Source organism: Oncorhynchus gorbuscha, linkage group LG07 (genome assembly GCF_021184085.1).
Source record: "Oncorhynchus gorbuscha isolate QuinsamMale2020 ecotype Even-year linkage group LG07, OgorEven_v1.0, whole genome shotgun sequence".
In the NCBI taxonomy this organism is placed as follows: Eukaryota; Metazoa; Chordata; class Actinopteri; order Salmoniformes; family Salmonidae; genus Oncorhynchus; species Oncorhynchus gorbuscha.
Genome location: NC_060179.1, coordinates 15,490,271 through 15,512,596, shown reverse-complemented (window position 1 = coordinate 15,512,596; position 22,326 = coordinate 15,490,271). Strand labels below are relative to the sequence as shown.

The 22,326-nt window shown below is 43.7% G+C and overlaps 1 protein-coding gene across 1 annotated transcript; it reads right to left on the bottom strand.

Moving 5' to 3' along the window:
- Positions 1-11,606: 11,606 nt before the first annotated feature.
- LOC124039527 (eukaryotic translation initiation factor 2 subunit 3-like) lies at positions 11,607-21,032 on the bottom strand. The gene is made up of 11 exons (XM_046355598.1): positions 20,939-21,032; positions 20,126-20,189; positions 15,607-15,734; positions 15,215-15,431; positions 14,928-15,086; positions 13,799-13,933; positions 13,613-13,707; positions 13,276-13,420; positions 13,004-13,173; positions 12,423-12,595; positions 11,607-12,337 (listed from the first exon to the last, which is right to left on the bottom strand). The coding sequence occupies exons 1-11, from the start codon at positions 21,014-21,016 to the stop codon at positions 12,274-12,276; spliced, it is 1,428 nt and encodes a 475-aa protein (XP_046211554.1). The 5' UTR covers positions 21,017-21,032; the 3' UTR covers positions 11,607-12,273.
- Positions 21,033-22,326: the final 1,294 nt, after the last annotated feature.

Genomic DNA, 22,326 nt, shown 5'->3' with positions numbered 1-22,326 from the left:
TAAACCGCATCATAGGATGTAAAACGCATCATAGGATGTAAAACGCATCATAGGATGCAAACTGCATCATAGGATGTAAAACGCATCATAGGATGTAAAACGCATCATAGGATGTAAACCGCATCATAGGATGCAAACTGCATCATAGGATGTAAAACGCATCATAGGATGTAAAACATAGGATGTAAAACGCATCATAGGATGTAAAACGCATCATAGGATGTAAAACGCATCATAGGATGCAAACTGCATCATAGGATGTAAAACGCATCATAGGATGTAAAACATAGGATGTAAAACATAGGATGTAAAACATAGGATGTAAAACATAGGATGTAAAACGCATCATAGGATGTAAAACATAGGATGTAAAACGCATCATAGGATGTAAAACGCATCATAGGATGCAAACTGCATCATAGGATGCAAAACGCATCATAGGATGTAAACCGCATCATAGGATGCAAACTGCATCATAGGATGTAAAACATAGGATGTAAAACGCATCATAGGATGTAAAACGCATCATAGGATGTAAAACATAGGATGTAAAACACATCATAGGATGTAAAACATAGGATGTAAAACATAGGATGTAAAACGCATCATAGGATGCAAACTGCATCATAGGATGTAAAACGCATCATAGGATGTAAAACATAGGATGTAAAACGCATCATAGGATGCAAAACGCATCATAGGATGTAAACCGCATCATAGGATGCAAAACGCATCATAGGATGTAAAACGCATCATAGGATGTAAAACATAGGATGTAAAACGCATCATAGGATGTAAAACATAGGATGCAAACTCATAGGATGTAAAACGCATCATAGGATGTAAAACATAGGATGTAAAACGCATCATAGGATGTAAAACATAGGATGTAAAACGCATCATAGGATGTAAAACGCATCATAGGATGTAAAACGCATCATAGGATGTAAAACGCATCATAGGATGCAAAACGCATCATAGGATGCAAAACGCATCAAGGATGTAAACGCATCATAGGATGTAAACTGCATCATAGGATGTAAAACATAGGATGTAAAACGCATCATAGGATGTAAAACGCATCATAAAACATAGGATGTAAACACATCATAGGATCATAGGATGTAAAACATAGGATGTAAAACGCATCATAGGATGCAAACTGCATCATAGGATGTAAAACGATCATAGGATCATAGGATGTAAAAAAACTCATAGGATGTAAACATCATAGGATGCAAAACGCATAAATGTAAAACGCATCATAGGATGTAAAACATAGGATGTAAAACGCATCATAGGATGTAAAACATAGGATGTAAAACATAGGATGTAAAACGCATCATAGGATGTAAAACGCATCATAGGATGTAAAACACATCATAGGATGCAAAACGCATCATAGGATGCAAAACGCATCATAGGATGTAAAACGCATCATAGGATGTAAAACACATCATAGGATGCAAAACGCATCATAGGATGTAAAACGCATCATAGGATGTAAAACACATCATAGGATGTAAAACACATCATAGGATGTAAAACACATCATAGGATGTAAAACACATCATAGGATGTAAACCGCATCATAGGATGTAAAACACATCATAGGATGTAAAACACATCATAGGATGTAAAACACATCATAGGATGCAAAACGCATCATACCGGCTGTATATTTTTGTATTTTGAAATATCTTGAAAACTTGATTGCTGACATACAACATGCAAAACATTTTGGGACTATATCACAATGGACTAATGAAACAACTACCAAAATATAGCTTTTGGGTTTTCCTTTAGCCTTGTACAACGGTGTGTGTGTCTTCGTGTTCTAACCCAGTTCCATTACATCAGTAGCAGTGAGGTCACAGTGAGCCAGACTCAGTCCTGCTGTCTGCTCGATTCCACAACTAGCTCTCACAGTCTCACATCGAAATTAGACGTTCATCCATGTTTCTCAAATTTCGAAGTGTTTAATTTTTAAGGTTAGGTTTAAATTCAGGCATTACCTCAGAACTCTTAATGTTAGGTATTCGAGTTTGGGATAATGCTTAAAACAAAAATCTTTAAAACAACTATATCGATGCAACCTTCGATATACCTTCGATGCTTAAGGCCATCTGCCAACCGAAACCTACTTGCCCTTCTTGTTGCCCCTAGTGGCCAGTTTCCATGTCACCTCCTGACGTCTTCGGACATTGAATACTGACTTGAATCACGGGTGACCTGGCTGCTCCTCCCCAGCCTCTGGAAAAACACAACCCCATCCCATGTCACATACACTCTGCTGGGTCAGTATAAACACCTGGGACACGACACAAACACATTTGCTTTTGATGTATTGTGTATTTTAATGTGTATAGACTCCTTTCCAGTACACGACACACTGACGTCACGCACAGATGTGCGCCATCGCCATCGGCGCCCATAGCCTAGATTTACGTTCTTATTACTTCTAAACAAAATAACTTTTTGGGGTTCTCATGCGCTTACAATTATGTTTTGATTATTGCTTGAACAGTTGCTAAGATTATATTTGGTTGTGATCTTTGAAAAAGAACTATTTTGGATGCAGCAGATGTTAGCTAGAATGAAATGTCATTGACAGGCTGAGAGCCTGAGAGCCATTTTACTGGTTGAAGTTAGTGTTTAAAAAAGAAAGGTATAATGCAGTTGAGGCATCGGCCTCGTTGGCAATGTTTGTGAACACAGAAAGGGGTCTATATGGATGTGTAGTTTAATCCGTATACGTTATTTTGATGTATTGTTGTGCTAAACAGGGCTCATCTCGAAATATTACCTTGTTCTCAGCATTATCTCCCTGTCAAAATAAAGGTTAAAAAAACAAAAATATATATTTTTTTAAATGATCACACATTAAGTCATCCTAAGATACACTACAGCTCCAGTGAAATGGTTTTGACTATTAAGTACCCATTCTGCTTATCAAGGTACTCACACTCTTCTCACCTGCTCTTATTCTCTCTTCCTGTCCTCTTCTCACCTGCTCTTATTCTCTCATCCTGTCCTCTTCTCACCTGCTCTTATTCTCTCATCCTGTCCTCTTCTCACCTGCTCTTATTCTCTCATCCTGTCCTCTTCATCACCTGCTCTTATTCTCACCTGCTCTTATTCTCTCTTCCTGTCCTCTTCTCACCTGCTCTTATTCTCTCATCCTGTCCTCTTCTCACCTGCTCTTATTCTCTCATCCTGTCCTCTTCTCACCTGCTCTTATTCTCTCATCCTGTCCTCTTCATCACCTGCTCTTATTCTCACCTGCTCTTATTCTCTCTTCCTGTCCTCTTATCACCTGCTCTTATTCTCTCATCCTGTCCTCTTCTCACCTGCTCTTATTCTCTCATCCAGTTCTCTTCTCACCTGCTGTTATTCTCTCATCCTGTCCCCCTCTACCTGCTCTTATTCTCTCATCCTGTCCTCTTCTCACCTGCTCTTATTCTCTCATCCTGTCCTCTTCTCACCTGCTCTTATTCTCTCATCCTGTCCTCTTCATCACCTGCTCTTATTCTCACCTGCTCTTATTCTCTCTTCCTGTCCTCTTATCACCTGCTCTTATTCTCTCATCCTGTCCTCTTCTCACCTGCTGTTATTCTCTCATCCTGTCCTCTTCTCACCTGCTCTTATTCTCTCATCCTGTCCCCCTCTACCTGCTCTTATTCTCTCATCCTGTCCCCCTCTACCTGCTGTTATTCTCTCATCCTGTCCTCTTCTCACCTGCTCTTATTCTCTCATCCTGTCCCCCTCTACCTGCTCTTATTCTCTCATCCTGTCCTCTTCTCACCTGCTCTTATTCTCTCATCCTGTCCTCTTCTCACCTGCTCTTATTCTCTCATCCTGTCCTCTTCTCACCTGCTCTTATTCTCTCATCCTGTCCCCCTCTACCTGCTCTTATTCTCTCATCCTGTCCTCTTCTCACCTGCTCTTATTCTCTCATCCTGTCCCCCTCTACCTGCTCTTATTCTCTCATCCTGTCCTCTTCTCACCTGCTCTTATTCTCTCATCCTGTCCTCTTCTCACCTGCTCTTATTCTCACCTGCTCTTATTCTCTCATCCTGTCCTTTTCTCACCTGCTCTTATTCTCTCATTCTGTCCTCTTCTCACCTGCTCTTATTCTCTCATCCTGTCCCCTTCTCAGCTGCTCTTATTCTCTCATCCTGTCCTCTTCTCACCTCCTCTTATTCTCTCATCCTGTCCTCTTCTCACCTGCTCTTATTCTCTCATCCTGTCCTCTTCTCACCTGCTCTTATTCTCTCATCCTGTCCTCTTCATCACCTGCTCTTATTCTCTCACCCTGTCCCCCTCTACCTGCTCTTATTCTCTCATCCTGTCCTCTTCTCACCTGCTCTTATTCTCTCATCCTGTTCTCTTTGCGGACGGACGTTGACTTCCTGTCAGAGGTTGTGCGTTTCCTGCGGATCTGGTTCATGATGGTGAACCAGCCCGCCCCCTCTGGACATCTGGCCAATCACAAACAGACATGAGCAGTCATTTTATCAATCCCACATTGACGGTTTCCACTAGCTTCTATATCCACAAAATCAAAATTGGCTACAAAAATATGCTTTTTGGTCTTAATTTAAGCTTCGGGTTAGGCATAAGGTTTGCAGTGTGTTTAAGGTTAAGATTAGGGCTATGTTTAAAATCAAACTTACCCCTGTCCCTTACCCTCCTCCCCCCACCCAAGCCCTGGAGAGCTACAGGGTGTGCAGGATTTTGTTCCAGCCGGCCTCTAGCACACATACTATCCAGTCAAGCGAGCAATTGAGTCCAGGAGAAGCACAAGCATTTCGCTACACTCGCATTAACATCTGCTAACCATGTGTATGTGACAAATAAGATTTGATTTGATTTGATTTGATTTGAGGAGTGATGTAACCACTGATTATTCAGATGTTCTAATCTCGTTCAAAAATATTATTATAACTTAACCATCAGTAGGACATCATCAGTAGGCTAAGAGATCTATATCTGACCCTGGATCAGTAGGATATCATCAGTAGGCTATGAGATCAATATCTGACCCTGGATCAGTAGGATATCATCAGTAGGCTAGGAGATCAATATCTGACCCTGGATCAGTAGGATAACATCAGTAGGCTAGGAGATCAATATCTGAACCTGGATCAGTAGGATATCATCAGTAGGCTAGGAGATCAATATCTGACCCTGGATCAGTAGAGTAAAAACACCATACCTGAGGTCCTTTAGTGCAGCTCAGCAGCTGCCTGTAGTAAGACGGGTACACAGACAGCACAGATCATACACACAGATACCATTATCAAATACACTTTCTGACTAGAAGAGGAGCAACAATTCTTTATCAATCTGTGTGCCGAATTTAACAGTGAAATCTTTAAAACGCAGTGGCGCTTCCCCAAAGAAACATAAGTTGCTGGCGTCTTGTGTCTTTTATCGTGACAAACAGAACTTTCTTTGGCATTTAAAGTTTACAATACATAACCTTCTTTTGAAACCCAGTTTATCCATGTACTCACCTAACCGCGGAACAGCGTCTGTGGCAGGTGTAGCCTATCTCAGTTTTAAGTAGCATAGAGGCTGGCTGTCCTGTTCAGATCTAGGATCAGCTTGCTCTCACCAAACGCTGCCTTTAACCATTGTCTCAAAAAATCTCCAAACTGACCTTAGATTAGCATCTAGGTGCGACTTCTTCGGATATTCGCTCAGTGTGCCATCCATCCTGGAAGTGTACTATGGAACTGCTTTATTAAATAAGACAGCTAGCAACATAATAAAGGCAATACTCAAATATATTCTCTCATCTAGGTCAAAAGGTCAAACAGAGAGGGTTGAATAAGGCTGAGATGTTTGGATTGATCAATGAATATTTTATTAACATTCATATTACAACGTTATTATTATTATATGACGTATTACTCAAAGACCAGGCAATTAGACTACTCAAAGACCAGGCAATTAGACTACTCAAAGACCAGGCAATTAGACTACTCAAAGACCAGGCAATTAGACTACTCAAAGACCAGGCAATTAGACTACTCAAAGACCAGGCAATTAGACTACTCAAAGACCAGGCAATTAGACTACTCAAAGACCAGGCAATTAGACTACTCAAAGACCAGGCAATTAGACTACTCAAAGACCAGGCAATTAGACTACTCAAAGACCAGGCAATTAGACTACTCAAAGACCAGGCAATTAGACTACTCAAAGACCAGGCAATTAGACTACTCAAAGACCAGGCAATTAGACTACTCAAAGACCAGGCAATTAGACTACTCAAAGACCAGGCAATTAGACTACTCAAAGACCAGGCAATTAGACTACTCAAAGGTAACCTGTGATACATTTATGTAGCCTACATTTGTACATAAAGGCCACATATTTACTTTAGGTAAATATTTCAATTTTTTATTGGTCTTATTGACCAAATGTATCTTTTTTTTCTTGTTTTAGTTTTTTTTGTGCCATACATTAAACATGTAATTTTCATTCAATGCATCACACATGGTCCTGAACTTTCTAATGTACAATAAAGGTACATTCAAAAATCTATCTCTGCATTAAAAGGCCAGAATCTATACTTGTGACCAGGAGAATTGATATATCAATTTGAATGTGGTTCCAGAGACAAACGGTGCTGTACTTTTGCACAGAGGCCTACATTGGTAAGGAGGATGGAGACTACAACCATTACCAATAAATGGAAATACTCTCTCAGTGAAAGTGTGTGTGAATGTGTGTAGTTATCAGTGTCAGATAATGTTTGGGAAAAGCTGTTGCTCAGCAACTTACTGCCTTCCTGAAGACAAATAATGTATCCAAAACACTCCAGTCTGGCTTTAGACCCAATCATAGTACTGAGACCACACTGATGAAGGTGGTAAAGTACCTTTTAATGGCGTCAGACCAAGGCTCTGTGTCTCTCCTTGTGCTCCGAGACCTGGTTTTGACACCATCGATCACCACATTCTTTTGGAGAGGTTGGAAACCCGAATTTGTCTATGCGGACAAGTTCTTGCTAGTTCTTATCTGTCGGAAAGATATCAGTTCGTCTCTGTGGATGGTTGTCCTCTGAAAAATCAATGGTAAGTTTGTGTTCCTCAAGGTTCCGTTTTAGGACCACTTTTGTGTTCAGTATATATGCTATGTCTTAGCGATGGCTATGCAGATGACACACAGCTATACATTTAGAGTAAACATGATGAAGTCCCAGAATTGCCTACCCTGAAAGGCTGTGTTTCTGACATAAGGAAGTGGATGGTGGCAAATGTTGTACTTTTAAACTCAGACAAAACAGAGATGCTAGTTCTAGGTCCCAAGAAACAAAGAGATCTTCTGTTTGATCTGAAAATGTATCTCAAAGGTTTTACAGTCGACTCAAATAAAACAATGAAGGACCTCGGTGTTACTCTGAAGCCTAGCCTGATCTCTCTTTTGACTAATGTAAAAAATATTTCAAGAACACCTTTATTCCATTGTCATAACATTGCAAAAAATCTGAACCTTTTTGTCTAAAAATGTTGCAGAAAAACTAATCTATGCTTTTCTCACTTCGAGATTAGACTACTGCAATGCTCTACTCTCCGTCTACCTGGATAAAGCACTAAATGCATTTCAGCTAGTGCTAAATACAGTTGCTGGAATCATGACTAGAACCCCAAAATTAGAACATATTACTTGTCCTCGGATGGGGCCACAGTGTCTCCTGACCCCTCCTGTCTCAGCCTCCAGTATTTATGCTGCAGTAGTTTATGTGTCGGGGGGCTAGGGTCAGTTTGTTTATCTGGAGTACTTCTCCTGTCCTATTCGGTGTCCTGTGTAAATCTAAGTGTGCGTTCTCTAATTCTCTCCTTCTCTCTTTCTTTCTCTCTCTCGGAGGACCTGAGCCCTAGAACCATGCCCCAGGACTACCTGACATGATGACTCCTTGCTGTCCCCAGTCCACCTGGCCATGCTGCTGCTCCAGTTTCAACTGGCCTGGGCCCTAGGACCATGTCCCAGGACTACCTGACATGAGGACTCCTTGCTGTCCCCAGTCCACCTGGCCATGCTCCTGCTCCAGTTTCAACTGTTCTGCCTTACTATTATTCAACCATGCTGGTCATTTATGAACATTTGAACATCTTGGCCACGTTCTGTTATAATCTCCACCTGGCACAGCCAGAAGAGGACTGGCCACCCCACATATGCTCTCTCTAATTCTCTCTTTCTTTCTCTCTCTCGGAGGACCTGAGCCCTAGGACCGTGCCCCAGGACTACCTGACATGATGGCTCCTTGCTGTCCCCAGTCCATCTGACTGTGCTGCTGCTCCAGTTTCAACTGTTCTGCCTTATTATTATTTGACCATGCTGGTCATTTATGAACATTTGAACATCTTGGTCATGTTCTGTTATAATCTCTACCCGGCACAGCCAGAAGAGGACTGGCCACCCCACATAGCCCGGTTCCTCTCTAGGTTTCTTCCTAGGTTTTGGCCTTTCTAGGGAGTTTTTCCTAGCCACCGTGCTTTTACACCTGCATTGTTTGCTGTTTGGGGTTTTAGGCTGGGTTTCTGTACAGCACTTTGAGATATCAGCTGATGTACGAAGGGCTATATAAATAAATTTGATTTGATTTTGATTTGATTACTTCAGTGCTAGCCTCTCTACACTGGCTTCCTGATTATTATTATTTTTATCCTGGCCTCCTCTTCATCTCGTCGAAACTGGTGAAGATTATCAAACTCCTCCCTAATCTGTCTCTTTGTTTGCTGGGCTTGTGCTCTGGAGACAGTGAAATGAATGGTAGTTATTATCAGGTAATCCCAGGCATCTACAGTATGTAGAGATCACAGAATTCTCTCTTCACTCAATATCCTTGATGTGAAAAGTGAAAGTCACCCAGTAAAATATTACTTGAGTAAAAGTATTTGGTTTTCAATATACTTAAGTATCAAAATATACATTTAATTGCTAAAATATACTTAAGTATCAAAAGTATAAATCATTTCAAAATCTTTATATTCAGCAAATCAGACAGCACCATTTTCTTGTTTTTTATTTTGATATTTTTAAAATAATTTACAGATAGCAAGGGGCACACTACATCATTTACAAACTAAGCATTTGTGTTTAGTGAGTCCGCCAGATCAAAGGCAGTAGGGATGACAAGGAATGACCATTTTCCTGGCCTGCTAAGTATTCCAAATGTAACTAGTACTTTCGGGTGTCAGGGAAAATGTATGGAGTAAAAACGTACATTATTTTACTCAGGAATCTAGTGAAGTAAAAGTAATCCAAAATGTAAATAGTAAAGTACAGAGACCCAAAAGAATGACTTAAGTTGTACTTTAAAGTATTTTTGCTCAAGTACTTTACACCACTGTATTTTTGTTAATCTATATGAACAACTTCAGTGTTAAATTTAACATATTTAGCCAATTGTAGCTTATGGTCCTGTGCAGCTTCTTCTATTGGTCTGAACTTGTGTTTAAAAAAAAATCCGACACACCACACGCTAGCTGTTTATCCCCCAGACAGAATGGTTTCTCACTGTGCAGACTGCAGAACTACTCCAATCCCGTAGGACTTTTTGGATCGCTAGTTGGATTTATTGGATCTCTTCTTCTACTAACAGGACATTCTTTCCTTCTCTCTCCAATGTTCCTGCAGACAGGAGGCTGTGACCACGTGGCAGGATGACAGGATCCCTGAAGATGTCATGGGACACAGGACAGGAGCACTCCTCCTTTGGGAGAGTCAGTTTGGGAGGCTTTTTCTCCTCCGGTGGAAGAGGTTCAGAAGCAGTTTCCTCCTAAGGTTGAGGTTTGTTTATCTGATCACTCGTTACCACCTCTGTTATGGCTGAAATAAAAGGTTTCAGTTTTAATATTGGTAATATGAACACCAACATTTCACTTTGTCACACCTGTGTATCACAATGTTAATGAGTAGAAATAAATGGAATTACTAACATAATGCGAGTCATTACCTGTTTGGCTTTCGATTTGTAGTCTTTCAGCAAGACTGTTGAACTTCATATTCCTCAGGATCTCTAGTGAGATCCTCACAGCCCCTTCCAGTCCCTAGGCCTCCCTCATCATATCCACAGCCCCCTCCAGTCCCTAGGCCTCCCTCATCATATCCACAGCCCCCTCCAGTCCCTAGGCCTCCCTCATCATATCCACAGCCCCCTCCAGTCCCTAGGCCTCCCTCATCATATCCACAGCCCCCTCCAGTCCCTAGGCCTCCCTCATCATATTCACAGCCCCCTCCAGTCCCTAGGCCTCCCTCATCATATCCACAGCCCCCTCCAGTCCATGGGCCTCCCTCATCATATCCACAGCCCCTCCAGTCCCTAGGCCTCCCTCATCATATCCACAGCCCCCTCCAGTCCCTAGGCCTCCCTCATCATATCCACAGCCCCCTCCAGTCCCTAGGCCTCCCTCATCATATCCACAGCCCCCTCCAGTCCCTAGGCCTCCCTCATCATATCCACAGCCCCCTCCAGTCCCTAGGCCTCCCTCATCATATCCACAGCCCCCTCCAGTCCCTAGGCCTCCCTCATCATATCGACAGCCCCCTCCAGTCCATGGGCCTCCCTCATCATATCCACAGCCCCCTCCAGTCCCTAGGCCTCCCTCATCATATCCACAGCCCCCTCCAGTCCATGGGCCTCCCTCATCATATCCACAGCCCCCTCCAGTCCATGGGCCTCCCTCATCATATCCACAGCCCCCTCCAGTCCATGGGCCTCCCTCATCATATCCACAGCCCCCTCCAGTCCCTAGGCCTCCCTCATCATATCCACAGCCCCCTCCAGTCCCTAGGCCTCCCTCATCATATCCACAGCCCCCTCCAGTCCCTAGGCCTCCCTCATCATATCCACAGCCCCCAGGCCTCCCTCATCATATCCACAGCCCCCTCCAGTCCCTAGGCCTCCCTCATCATATCCACAGCCCCCTCCAGTCCCTAGGCCTCCCTCATATCCACAGCCCCCTCCAGTCCCTGGGCCTCCCTCATCATATCCACAGCCCCCTCCAGTCCATGGGCCTCCCTCATCATATCCACAGCCCCCTCCAGTCCCTAGGCCTCCCTCATCATATCCACAGCCCCCTCCAGTCCCTAGGCCTCCCTCATATCCACAGCCCCCTCCAGTCCATGGGCCTCCCTCATCATATCCACAGCCCCCTCCAGTCCATGGGCCTCCCCATTGTATACTCCCTCCCTGCATTCTCTAGCGGTGGGGACAAAAATCATCCAGCACACCCTTTTTTTCAGGTACTATTGAAATCTCCTTACTGTCTTGTCCTCCTGCTCAGCAATTGTTAATCTAAGCTCTCCATTGGCTCAGACTGAGCTGAATTTCACCCTAAATTGAGTTAGCGGGGAAGTTTACAGGTAAATCGTTAGTGTTTATACTGTAGCTGAATTTAGGCTTTACAGAAGCTGGGACTAATCCACAATAGGACAGGAGCTTCAAAGATGGAAGCCATTTCACAACCCTTTTTATGCTTGCCCCAAGACTGCTTCGATTGGACAGAAACATACCTAAATAGAACATTGAATAATAAAAGGGGCCAATCACATTCTATAGCATATGAAAAAAACACACACTAACAGGCTTTTGTTCCAAATGTCCATTTTATTAGATTCTACTGAAAGCAGTTGACAGCAGAACACACAGCACTATGAAGCCTCTGTTCCTCTCCCGTCTGTGGCAGGGCTTATTCAGGAGGGAGCAACGCTTACTGTACAGTCAGATAGAAATATAGCAAGACAGGATCTTCCATCAAATGGAATGAATAGGGACTCGTGTCATCTCAGCTCTATCCATTACATTTCTATCTGTGAGTGTTGTGAGCATTGTGAGTGTTGCTCCCTGTTCAATCAGTCACAGTCCTGCTTTGGGAGACTCATCTTAAAACCACTGACCAGCTACCTTCCCTTAACCCTCCCTGGACATATCTCAATACTCTACTGTGGCTTCCTCTCCTCGTCTATTCTCCTTCGTCTGCACTGATCTGAAAAAAAAGACAGGTAAGCAGTAGATTTCTAATATGAGTAATCTGCTTCCACCTGCCCCAGTTGTTTATTTATCAGTGCAGATGAGAGAAGACAGGGTGATGAAGCCAGTTTAGACTATTGCGATGCAGCCTCCTCCCTTCCCCCTCCTGGGGCAGGTATTCCTCTTTTTCAACTTGAACAGGTGTTGGTGTATGAAAAAGAGTACATTGGGCATGTCGTCTGGTTGAGAGGGTGTTGCCATGAAGACACTTCTGGTCTAGTTCCTCAGTCGTCGTCCACCGTGGGGGTGATGGTCACCCCCCTCCTGATCTGGCCCCAGCCAATCAGACTGCAGAGAGGGAAGAGAACCAATGAGACAAAAGGATAAACAGCCAAACACACAAAATCCAGTGAAAACCCCTCTTCCATCTTACCGCCAATGTTTCTCCACACGACGACTGAGCGCAATCTTCTCTCCGACCTCAGTGCAGACAGGGTTGGTCAGGACGATCTTGGCCAAATCAGCCTTCACTGCACTCACTCTTCCGCCCGTAGACAGACTGCCGATGTTCACCATCAACACCTCGTTCTTAGACAGCTTCTGGACCTGAGGGGAGGAACAAGACAAACACAGGAAAGACAGCTTGAGTAAAAACAGAAAAGACGCACTGCCTGCCCGCCCGCCGCCTCGCACTGCCTGCCCGCCCGCCGCCTCGCACTGCCTGCCCGCCCGCCGCCTCGCACTGCCTGCCCGCCCGCCGCCTCGCACTGCCTGCCCGCCCGCCGCCTCGCACTGCCTGCCCGCCCGCCGCCTCGCACTGCCTGCCCGCCCGCCGCCTCGCACTGCCTGCCCGCCCGCCGCCTCGCACTGCCTGCCCGCCCGCCGCCTCGCACTGTGTCTCAGTAATCTAAAGATGCTTCCTCTAATTTTTTTATATTTTTTAATCAGTATAAAAAAATCCAGTCCATTTCCATCTACACCAGTTCAACACCAAGACCAGGGTGCAGTGCTGACCTTGGCAGCCTTCTTGTCTCCTTCAGTGCGGACTCCCAGAAGCCTCCTCAACAAGAAGTAGGAGATTTCCAGCTCTGTGAAGATCTCTGGTAGCGCTCCGACCGCTCCCAGCACCTGACCAACCATACGGTCAGCTCTGCACAGGGTCGGGTCAATCTTAGTGCCAACACCTGGATAGGAAAGAGAACACACACCTTAGTGTTTATACTCATATTCATATTAGAAACACACACCTGACCCACCATACACTCACAACACACACAGGTTCATACCAATGAGTCCCCCGGGTGCCGCATATTGCAGGTCGTTGTGTTCAGCGAACAGAGAGACGATCTTGGAAAAGATGGGTTTACACATTAGCTTCCCCTCATGGTCCTTAGACACAATGCCTGGACGCACCTCCAACTCCTGTCCCACCTGGAGAGACAGATATAAAAGAGGGAGGGAAGTACAGAGGGAGAGAACAGAGAGGAAGAGACAGGAGAGAGAAAAGAGAGGATGAACGAATGGCAGAGGTTAATGAAAAGCAGAGAGCTTCATAAGAACTTTGCACCATTGAACCACTTGCCCATGATGCTTTGAGGCAAAGGGAAGAAGCAGGTGTCCTACCTTGAGCACGCCTTTTAGTATACTGCCTCCAGCCACACCTCCTTTCAGGTCATCCACCTCACAACCCGGCTTGTTGACGTCAAATGACCGGATCACTGAAACACGTAAACGCACGCCACATCAACACATTATTATAAGCATAACAGAGACCGCTGGGTTCAAGTCATCACGTGTGTCTGTTCTTACCGATGAGTCTGGGTTCTGAGGTGAAGTCTCTGATGGGGACAGGGATCTTCTTGACAATGTATTCACACACCACCTCTATGTTGTACTTCAACTGTGCTGAGATAGGAATGATAGGTGCCCCCTCTGCCACAGTACCTACACACACACACACACGAGGAGAGAGGTTACACACACGAGGAGAGAGGTTACACACAGACACACGAGGAGAGAGGTTACACACAGGCACACGAGGAGAGAGGTTACACACACGCGAGGAGAGAGGTTACACACACGCGAGGAGAGAGGTTACACACACGCGAGGAGAGAGGTTACACACACGCGAGGAGAGAGGTTACACACACGCGAGGAGAGAGGTTACACGCGAGGAGAGAGGTTACACGCGAGGAGAGAGGTTACCTACACACACACGAGGAGAGAGGTTACCTACACACACACGAGGAGAGAGGTTACCTACACACACACGAGGAGAGAGGTTACCTACACACACACGAGGAGAGAGGTTACCTACACACACACGAGGAGAGAGGTTACCTACACACACACGAGGAGAGAGGTTACCTACACACACACACGAGGAGAGAGGTTACCTACACAGACACACGAGGAGAGAGGTTACCTACACAGACACACGAGGAGAGAGGTTACCTACACAGACACACGAGGAGAGAGGTTACCTACACAGACACACGAGGAGAGAGGTTACCTACACAGACACACGAGGAGAGAGGTTACCTACACAGACACACGAGGAGAGAGGTTACACACAGACACACGAGGAGAGAGGTTACACACAGACACACGAGGAGAGAGGTTACACACAGACACACGAGGAGAGAGGTTACACACAGACACACGAGGAGAGAGGTTACACACAGACACACGAGGAGAGAGGTTACACACAGACACACGAGGAGAGAGGTTACACACAGACACACGAGGAGAGAGGTTACACACAGACACACGAGGAGAGAGGTTACACACAGACACACGAGGAGAGAGGTTACACACAGACACACGAGGAGAGAGGTTACACACTTTTAAGAAGGCAGAGGGGTTAAACAAACAGACATACTTCCCTCAGACAAACACACACAAAGCTTTACAAGAGTGAGCTATTCCAGCCACTGACCCTGTACGAAGGCTAGAATCTGTTCGTACTGCTCCTTGGCCTGGCTCTCCTTGACCAGATCAATCTTGTTCTGGAGGATCAGGATGTGTTTGAGCTTCATGATCTCTATGGCAGCCAGGTGCTCAGAGGTCTGGGGCTGGGGACATGACTCGTTACCCGCTGGAAGAGAGGGATGTGGGTTAAGTTACCGAGAGCTGATCAGGTGATGGGGAGTGTGATTATTGTTCAATCAGTAATGTCAGGAGTAGGATTATTATACAGTATTGATCAGCAGAAGTGTGTCTTACCAATGAGCAGGAGGGCAGCGTCCATGACAGCTGCTCCGTTCAGCATGGTGGCCATCAGAATATCGTGACCGGGACAGTCCACGAAGGACACATGTCTGACCAGTTTGAAGTTGCCCTTGGTTCCAGGGATGTCTGTAGGGAACTCATCAGGAGTACTGGAGCCACACGACCTGTAGCACTCTGGCCTGGGACAGCTGGGGTCATCCAGCTTATACACCTAGAGCAGGGAGGGGAACCACATAATCTATGCTTTTGGTACTGTACCATTTCCATTCACTCCTTCTACCCATGTCACACCCCATCCTCGTGTGTTGCCAACAGTTACGGGTGCTCCTACGTTATGGGTACTCAACCTTCATGTATTGGACCTAAACAGTGCGTTGTTTACTTACCTTGGCGTTAGCGTAACCTAGCTTAATGGTGATGTTCCTCTCCAGCTCGTTCTTGAAGCGGACAGTGTGAACCCCTGAGATGGCCTTGACCACCGTAGACTTTCCGTGGGCCACATGACCAATGGTGCCTACAGGCCAGGAAAGAACAGAGGGTGTTACTGGAGGTGCTCAGACAGTAGAGATGGGTGTTAGGAATCAACACTCACAGTATAATATTGTCAATATTTAGCCTTTGAATCCTTATTTTCCCAATGTCAAATTTGCACATTTAATCAAAGGCTAAAATTGGGAGATCAGGTAAGGGGCAGACTATATATGGCTGAGGTCCCCAGATCTCATGTTCGACAAGACACCAGTTAGACAAAAACATCCTGTGGCGTAAGGCATTAGCATCGAACAGCCCCCGCAATATGCAACTTTTCAGTGAAGTTAGGAACCAATACACACAGGCAGTTTGAAAAAGCTAGCCTTTGCTTTCCTAACAGAAATTTGCATCCTGTAGAACAAACTCAAAAAAGTTCTGCGACACTGTAAAGTCCATGGAGAATAAGAGCAACTCCTCCCAGCTGCCCACTGCACTGAGGCTAGGAAACACTGTCACCACCAATACATCTACGATAATTTCAAAAAGTATTTTTTCTACAGCTGGCCATGCTTTCCACCTGGCTACCCCGGCAAACAGCTCTGCACCCCCAACAGCAACTTGCTCAAGCCTCCCCCACTTTTCCTTCACCCACCTGATGTTCTGAAAGAGCTGCAAAATCTGGACCCCTACAAATCAGCTGTGCTAGACAATCTGGACCCTCTCTTTCTAAAATTATCCACCACAATTGTTGCAACCCCAATTACTTGCCTGTTCAACCTCTCGTTCGTATCGTCTGAGATCCCTAAAGATTGGAAAGCTGCCGCGGTCATCCCCCTCTTAAAAGGGGGAGACTCCAGACCCAGACTGTTACAGACCTATCTCTATCCTACCCTGCCTTTCTAAAGTCTTCGAAAGCCAAGTTGACAAACAGATCACCAACCATTTCGAATCCCACCGTACCTTCTCCGCTATGCAATCAGGTTTCAGAGCTGGTCATGGGTGCACCTCAGCCACGCTCAAGGTCCTAAACGATATCATTACCGCCATCAATAAAAGACAATACTGTGCAGCCGTATTCATCAACCTGGCCAGGGCTTTCGACTCTATCAATCAGCGCATTCTTATCTCAAATGACTGCCTCAACTGGTTCACCAACTACTTCTCTGATAGAGTTCAGTGTGTCAAATCAGAGGGCCTGTTGTCTGGAGCTCTGGCAGTCTATGGGGGTGCCACAGGGTTCAATTCTCAGGCCGACTCTTTTCTCTGTATACATCAATGATGTCGTTCTTGCTGCTGGTGATTATCTGATCCAACTCTACCATTCTGTATACGTCTGGCCCTTATTTGGACACCGTTAACAAACCTCCAGACTAGAGGTCGACCGATTAATCAGGGCCGATTTCAAGGTTTCATAACAATCGGAAATCTGTATTTTTGGGCGTCGATTTTGCAACAACAAAAAATGTACACACCTTTATTTAATCTTTATTTAACTAGGCAAGTCGGTTAAGAACACATTCTTATTTTCAACGATGGCCAAGGAACGAGGCAGAACGACAGATTTTTACCTTGTCAGCTCGGGGAACCAATCTTGCAACCTTACAGTTAACTAGTCCAGGTGAAATTGTGTCACTTCTCTTGCGTTCATTGCACACAGAGTCAGGGTATATGCAACAGTTTGGGCAGCCTGGCTCGTTGCGAACTAATTTGCCAGAATTTTACGTAATTATGACATAACATTGAAGGTTGTGCAATGTAACAGGAATATTTAGACTCATGGATGCCACCCGTTAGATAAAATACGGAACGGAATTTTTGAGGTGATAGTTTCCAGATTTGACCTAAGACTCATATTTCTGTGTTTATTGTAGTTAAGTCTATGATTTGATATTTGATAGACCAGTCTGACTGAGGGGTGGTAGGCAGCAGCTGGCTCGTAATAGTCAAAGGTATATGGTTGAGAGAGAAATAGTCGACGCGTTATAATTCCTGTAATAACTTGCGGCTGAACTTGAAAGGGGTTCCTTTGTTATTTTACAGATCATGTCTTCCATAGAGAATATCTTGATCTACTTCCAATAAGGTCTGTGTTTCGTGCTTAAACCGCCTCAGCATTTTGATACCCGTGTAAATCTCACTAGAATAAGGTAACGTTTGTCAACATATTTTCATATATCCACTCTACAAAAAAAATGTTTGCTTATATTTAGCCAATATCGATCAGAGTTACCTTGTCCTATGGATATCTACACAGTTATAAAATTGGCAAGCTGGTGTAAGCCTACACGAAACACAGACCTTATTTTAAGTGAATCTGAAAATATCCTATGGAATAAATGAATGAAGGAACCGCTTTTCAGATTTTGCTAGAAGGTGTCATGGGAATTATGACTCGCACTTTGGTAGTCAATTCTTACCATGTCCGTTATTAAAATAGGATTTCCTGCATATAGAAATTAGTTTTTGTTTTCAACATTCATCACAGGTAACTTAAACTCTATTTTTATTCAAACAGTTGAGAGTATTTGTCTCCTAAGCAGATTCTTCAGTATCATTGTCACTTCAGAGCTGTGTGTGTTTTACAGATGACAGAGAAAAGCAGAGCACCAGTGTGGGACTATTACATGGAATTGGCACCAGGGAAAGCAAGGTGTCTTATTTGTGATAAAGATGTAAGCATGGGGTCAGCAACGGCTAAATCAAACAATACCACCAACCTGTTGAATCACCTTAAGAACACCCATCCAAAAGCCCATATGTATTATATTAAGTTAAAATAAAAGTGTTCATTGTTCATTTAGTATTGCTGCAATTGTCACTATTACAAAAATGTGTGTATACACACACACACACACACACACACACACACACACACACACACACACACGTAAAAAATAGGCAGATTAATCGGTATCGTTTTTTTTGTGGTGTCCTCCAATAATCGGTATCGGTTTTGAAAAATCATAATCGGCCGAGCTCTACTCTGGATGGTTCTGACTTAGAATATGTGGACAACTACAAATACCTAGGTGTCTGGTTAGACTGTAAACTCTCCTTCCAGACTCGCATTCAGCGAATCCAATCCAAAATTAAATCTAGTATCGGCTTCAAATTTCGCAACAAAGCATCCTTCACTCGTGCTGCCAAACATACCCTCATAAAACTGACTATCCTACCGATCCTTGACTTCAGCGATGTCATTTACAAAATAGCCTCCAATACTACTCAGAGAATTGGTTGTAGTCTATCACAGAGCCATCTGTTTTGTAACCAAAGGCCCTCGCTTCATATTTGCCGTCAAACCCAATGGCTCCAGGTCATCTATAAGTCTTTGCTAGGTAAAGCCCCTCCTTATCTCAGCTCACTGGTCACCATAGCAGCACATGCTCCAGCAGGTATATTTCACTGGTCACGCCCAAAGCCAACTCCTCCTTTGGCTGCCTTTCCTTCTAGTTCTCTGCTGCCAATGACTGGAACGAATTGAAAAAAAAAAAATTGAAAAAACAAAAACAAATCACTGAAGCTGGAGACATATCTCCCTCACTAACTTTAAGCATCAACTGTCAGAGCAGCTTACTGATCATTGCACATGTAAATAGCCCATCAAACTACCTCATCCTGTTATTTATTTTTTGTTCCTTTGCATCTCTACTTGCACATCTATCACTCCAGTGTGTTATTGACTGTATGTTTGTTTATTCCATGTGTAACTCTGTTTGTGATGCACTGCTTTGCTTTATCTTCGCCAGGTCGCAGTTGTAAATGAGAACTTGTTCTCAGCTGGCCTACCTGGTGAAATAAAAAATATCACTGCTGCTATTAGTGTTGTCACCATGCCAGTGTCGCAATACTAGAAAGGAAGCAAAGAACAACAAAACATGAAGCAGACTTCATTTCTTGAGGAAAACAATCCTAAAGTTGGTAAAAAAACAGCCTTGTTGTCACATGTTTATTTTCCAAGCTATAGCACACGATACTGTACAAAAGTATCACGACAATGCCCCATTTCCCCTCAGGAGACTGAAAATATTTGGCAGTAGTCTCTCGGATCCTCAAAAAGTTCTACAGCATCGAGAGCATCCTGACCGGTTGCATCCCCACCTGGTATGCCACTGCTTGGCATCCGACCGTAAGGCGCTACAGAGGGTAGTGCGTATGGCCCAGTACATCACTGGATTTTTATTTTATTGTCTTATTTTTTTACACTTTAGTTTATTTTGTAAATATTTTCTTAAAAGTGCATTGTTGGTTAAGAGCTTGTAAGTAAGCATTTCACGGTAAGATCTACTAGACCTGTTGCATTCGGCACATAACATTTAAATGACCATAGAGTGGAGTCTGCTTAGTGTTTACTTTTTTTTGCCAAGGAAATTCTGCTATCACAATACTGGTATCATGACAACACTAGCTGCTATAGGGGACTGGTTCACTCACCAATGTTGATGGTGGCCTGTCTGCTGATGATCTCTTGGGAGAGAGGGGTCAGGATGGACACATCCTGTTGAGAAAACACACACAGGTCAATTAATTAAAGGCATGGTACTTACTCTGGAGTGGGCTAAATAACAATGAGAGATGTAGCCATGAGAAATAAGGAATGGATGATTAATTTTGTGAGCTAAGACATTGTGAAACAGACAAGAGGACCGTTTGTATTATAACCTGAAAGGGTAATAAATTCTGCATTAGTAAACGGGACCTGGCAAAGGCTGCGAGTTTAGCCTACTTGACGACGTACTCTGTTGATGTGACCATCAGGTGCAGATGGTACAGTGATGACATCCACAGCAATAATATCGACAAATTTTACAGCTAAACATATTTGAATTCCCGCTTATCTTAGTTTTTTTGTGTTGATTATAGGTCGTTCATACAAATGAATGGGCTGTTGTTCAGATGTGCTGCTGCGACATTTCCTGTGCAGTCAGGGAATATGATGTACAGAACAGCTGTTATAATTCAACAGACAAATGCACATAAACAACAAATAGACCTGTAGGTCTAGAAAGCTAATATTTCTGTATTTGAAAGAGGAAACTGCATTTACTCATTAGGCGGGGCTGAAAATGGACAATCTCCACGCTGACAACCAAGCTAACGTTAGGTTAGGTTACTGTTAGCATGTGCCGGTAGAACAGCCACTTTCCCGGTGCCCGCAACAACATGATTCACATTTTTTTCTGATGACTTTTAGGGAACCAAACCATCACTATCCTTATCACCACTGTTGAAAAGATAAACACTCACCAGCGAATTTAAATCTTGTTTGGAAAGATGAGGCTGACCCAGCGTTATTCCAGACTCATCACCCGCCATCTTGAACATAAAAGGAATTTCAGTATGCTGTGGAGATTGCCTGAATGATTTAACACTGAATTATACGCAGTAAGAGTTTCTTATTGTATGATCATTAGTAAAAATTTTGCAGTTATCAACAATCAGCTGTTTTATCATGTGTCCTCTTGAATTTTACTATAGATATGTATTATTTAGTTTTTCTTTGATGAATGAATAAAAAGAAAAGGGTCCTACAAGGGATGATGCAATATTCTAATTCACACGCAATTCAATGTCCCTCTTACACAATATCCACTGTTGCGGTTGACAGCTACTGTGAATAACTGTATACAATTCATTCAGTTTCTTCATTGTACTTTTGTTTGATGTATTCCTCCATCACAAAATAACATAGAAAGAAATTCAGATACCTGGGTCCGTCCTTTCTTGACGACGTCATTCATAATGTTTCCATTTGTAGTTTTTTCATAGGGTCCGCCCTGGTACAATTATAAATTCTCTCGCTCGCTTTGCCAATCCATAGTTTATCATTCTCCGTATCCCTTCAATCCTTCACCTGCATATAGGGAAAGGCTAAATATTTTTAACATCTTCATCCCCCCTAGGCCATTATGTTTTGCTCTAGCTGTCAATGGGGCTGTACTTATGAGTATGTGATTTTTTTTCTCACCTTTATTTAACCAGGTAGGCCAGTTGAGAACAAGTTCTCATTTACAACTGCGACCTGGCCAAGATAAAGCAAAGCAGTGCTGCACAAACAACGATATTCTAAATCAGAACCGTGCAGAGTAGTGATGCTAGACGGGCGGGTGCGGGCAGCGATTGGTTGAAGAGCATGCATTTAGTTTTACTAGCGTTTAAGAGCAGTTGGAGGCCACGGAAGGAGAGTTATATAGATAGATATGACCCTTTTCACACTATCATGCTGATCTGAACTATACTGGCTAAGTTTATTTTGTATTTTTACATTTTCCTTTCCACCATATATCTGTAACAAACTAATATACAGTATATCCTTGTTTCCATAATCTGTGATCGATGCATATGTATGACCAGAACAGTAGGTTACAGCTCTGCTCAGTAGTGTACAGTTTTCAATTTTGTTCCCCACCTGTAAATGTGTCTGGGGACAGATTCATAAACACTGTGTCCTATTGTAGACAAGAATGTCTACCATGCAGTGATTCAATTGCCTTTATTGTTATTTTAATGACCTGACTAGATCATAAGGGAACAATTGTCCAGACAGAGGATTGAGTTTACGGTTTATTAACCCAACTTCACAGAGGCTACTATTCGACCGTAGCCCACGCCAAATAAATGAAGGATACCCTATA

What these genes read in the sequence shown, in the direction of transcription:
- LOC124039527 (XM_046355598.1), bottom strand. Translation starts at nt 21,016, where the DNA reads ATGTTCAAGATGGCGGGTGATGAGTCTGGAATAACGCTGGGTCAGCCT. An exon ending in CGCTGCCCTCCTGCTCATTG is followed by an intron (nt 15,087 to 15,214) that starts GTAAGACACACT and finishes CCTCTCTTCCAG; the next exon opens with CGGGTAACGAGTCATGTCCC. An exon ending in GGCACCCGGGGGACTCATTG is followed by an intron (nt 13,174 to 13,275) that starts GTATGAACCTGT and finishes TTTCCTATCCAG; the next exon opens with GTGTTGGCACTAAGATTGAC.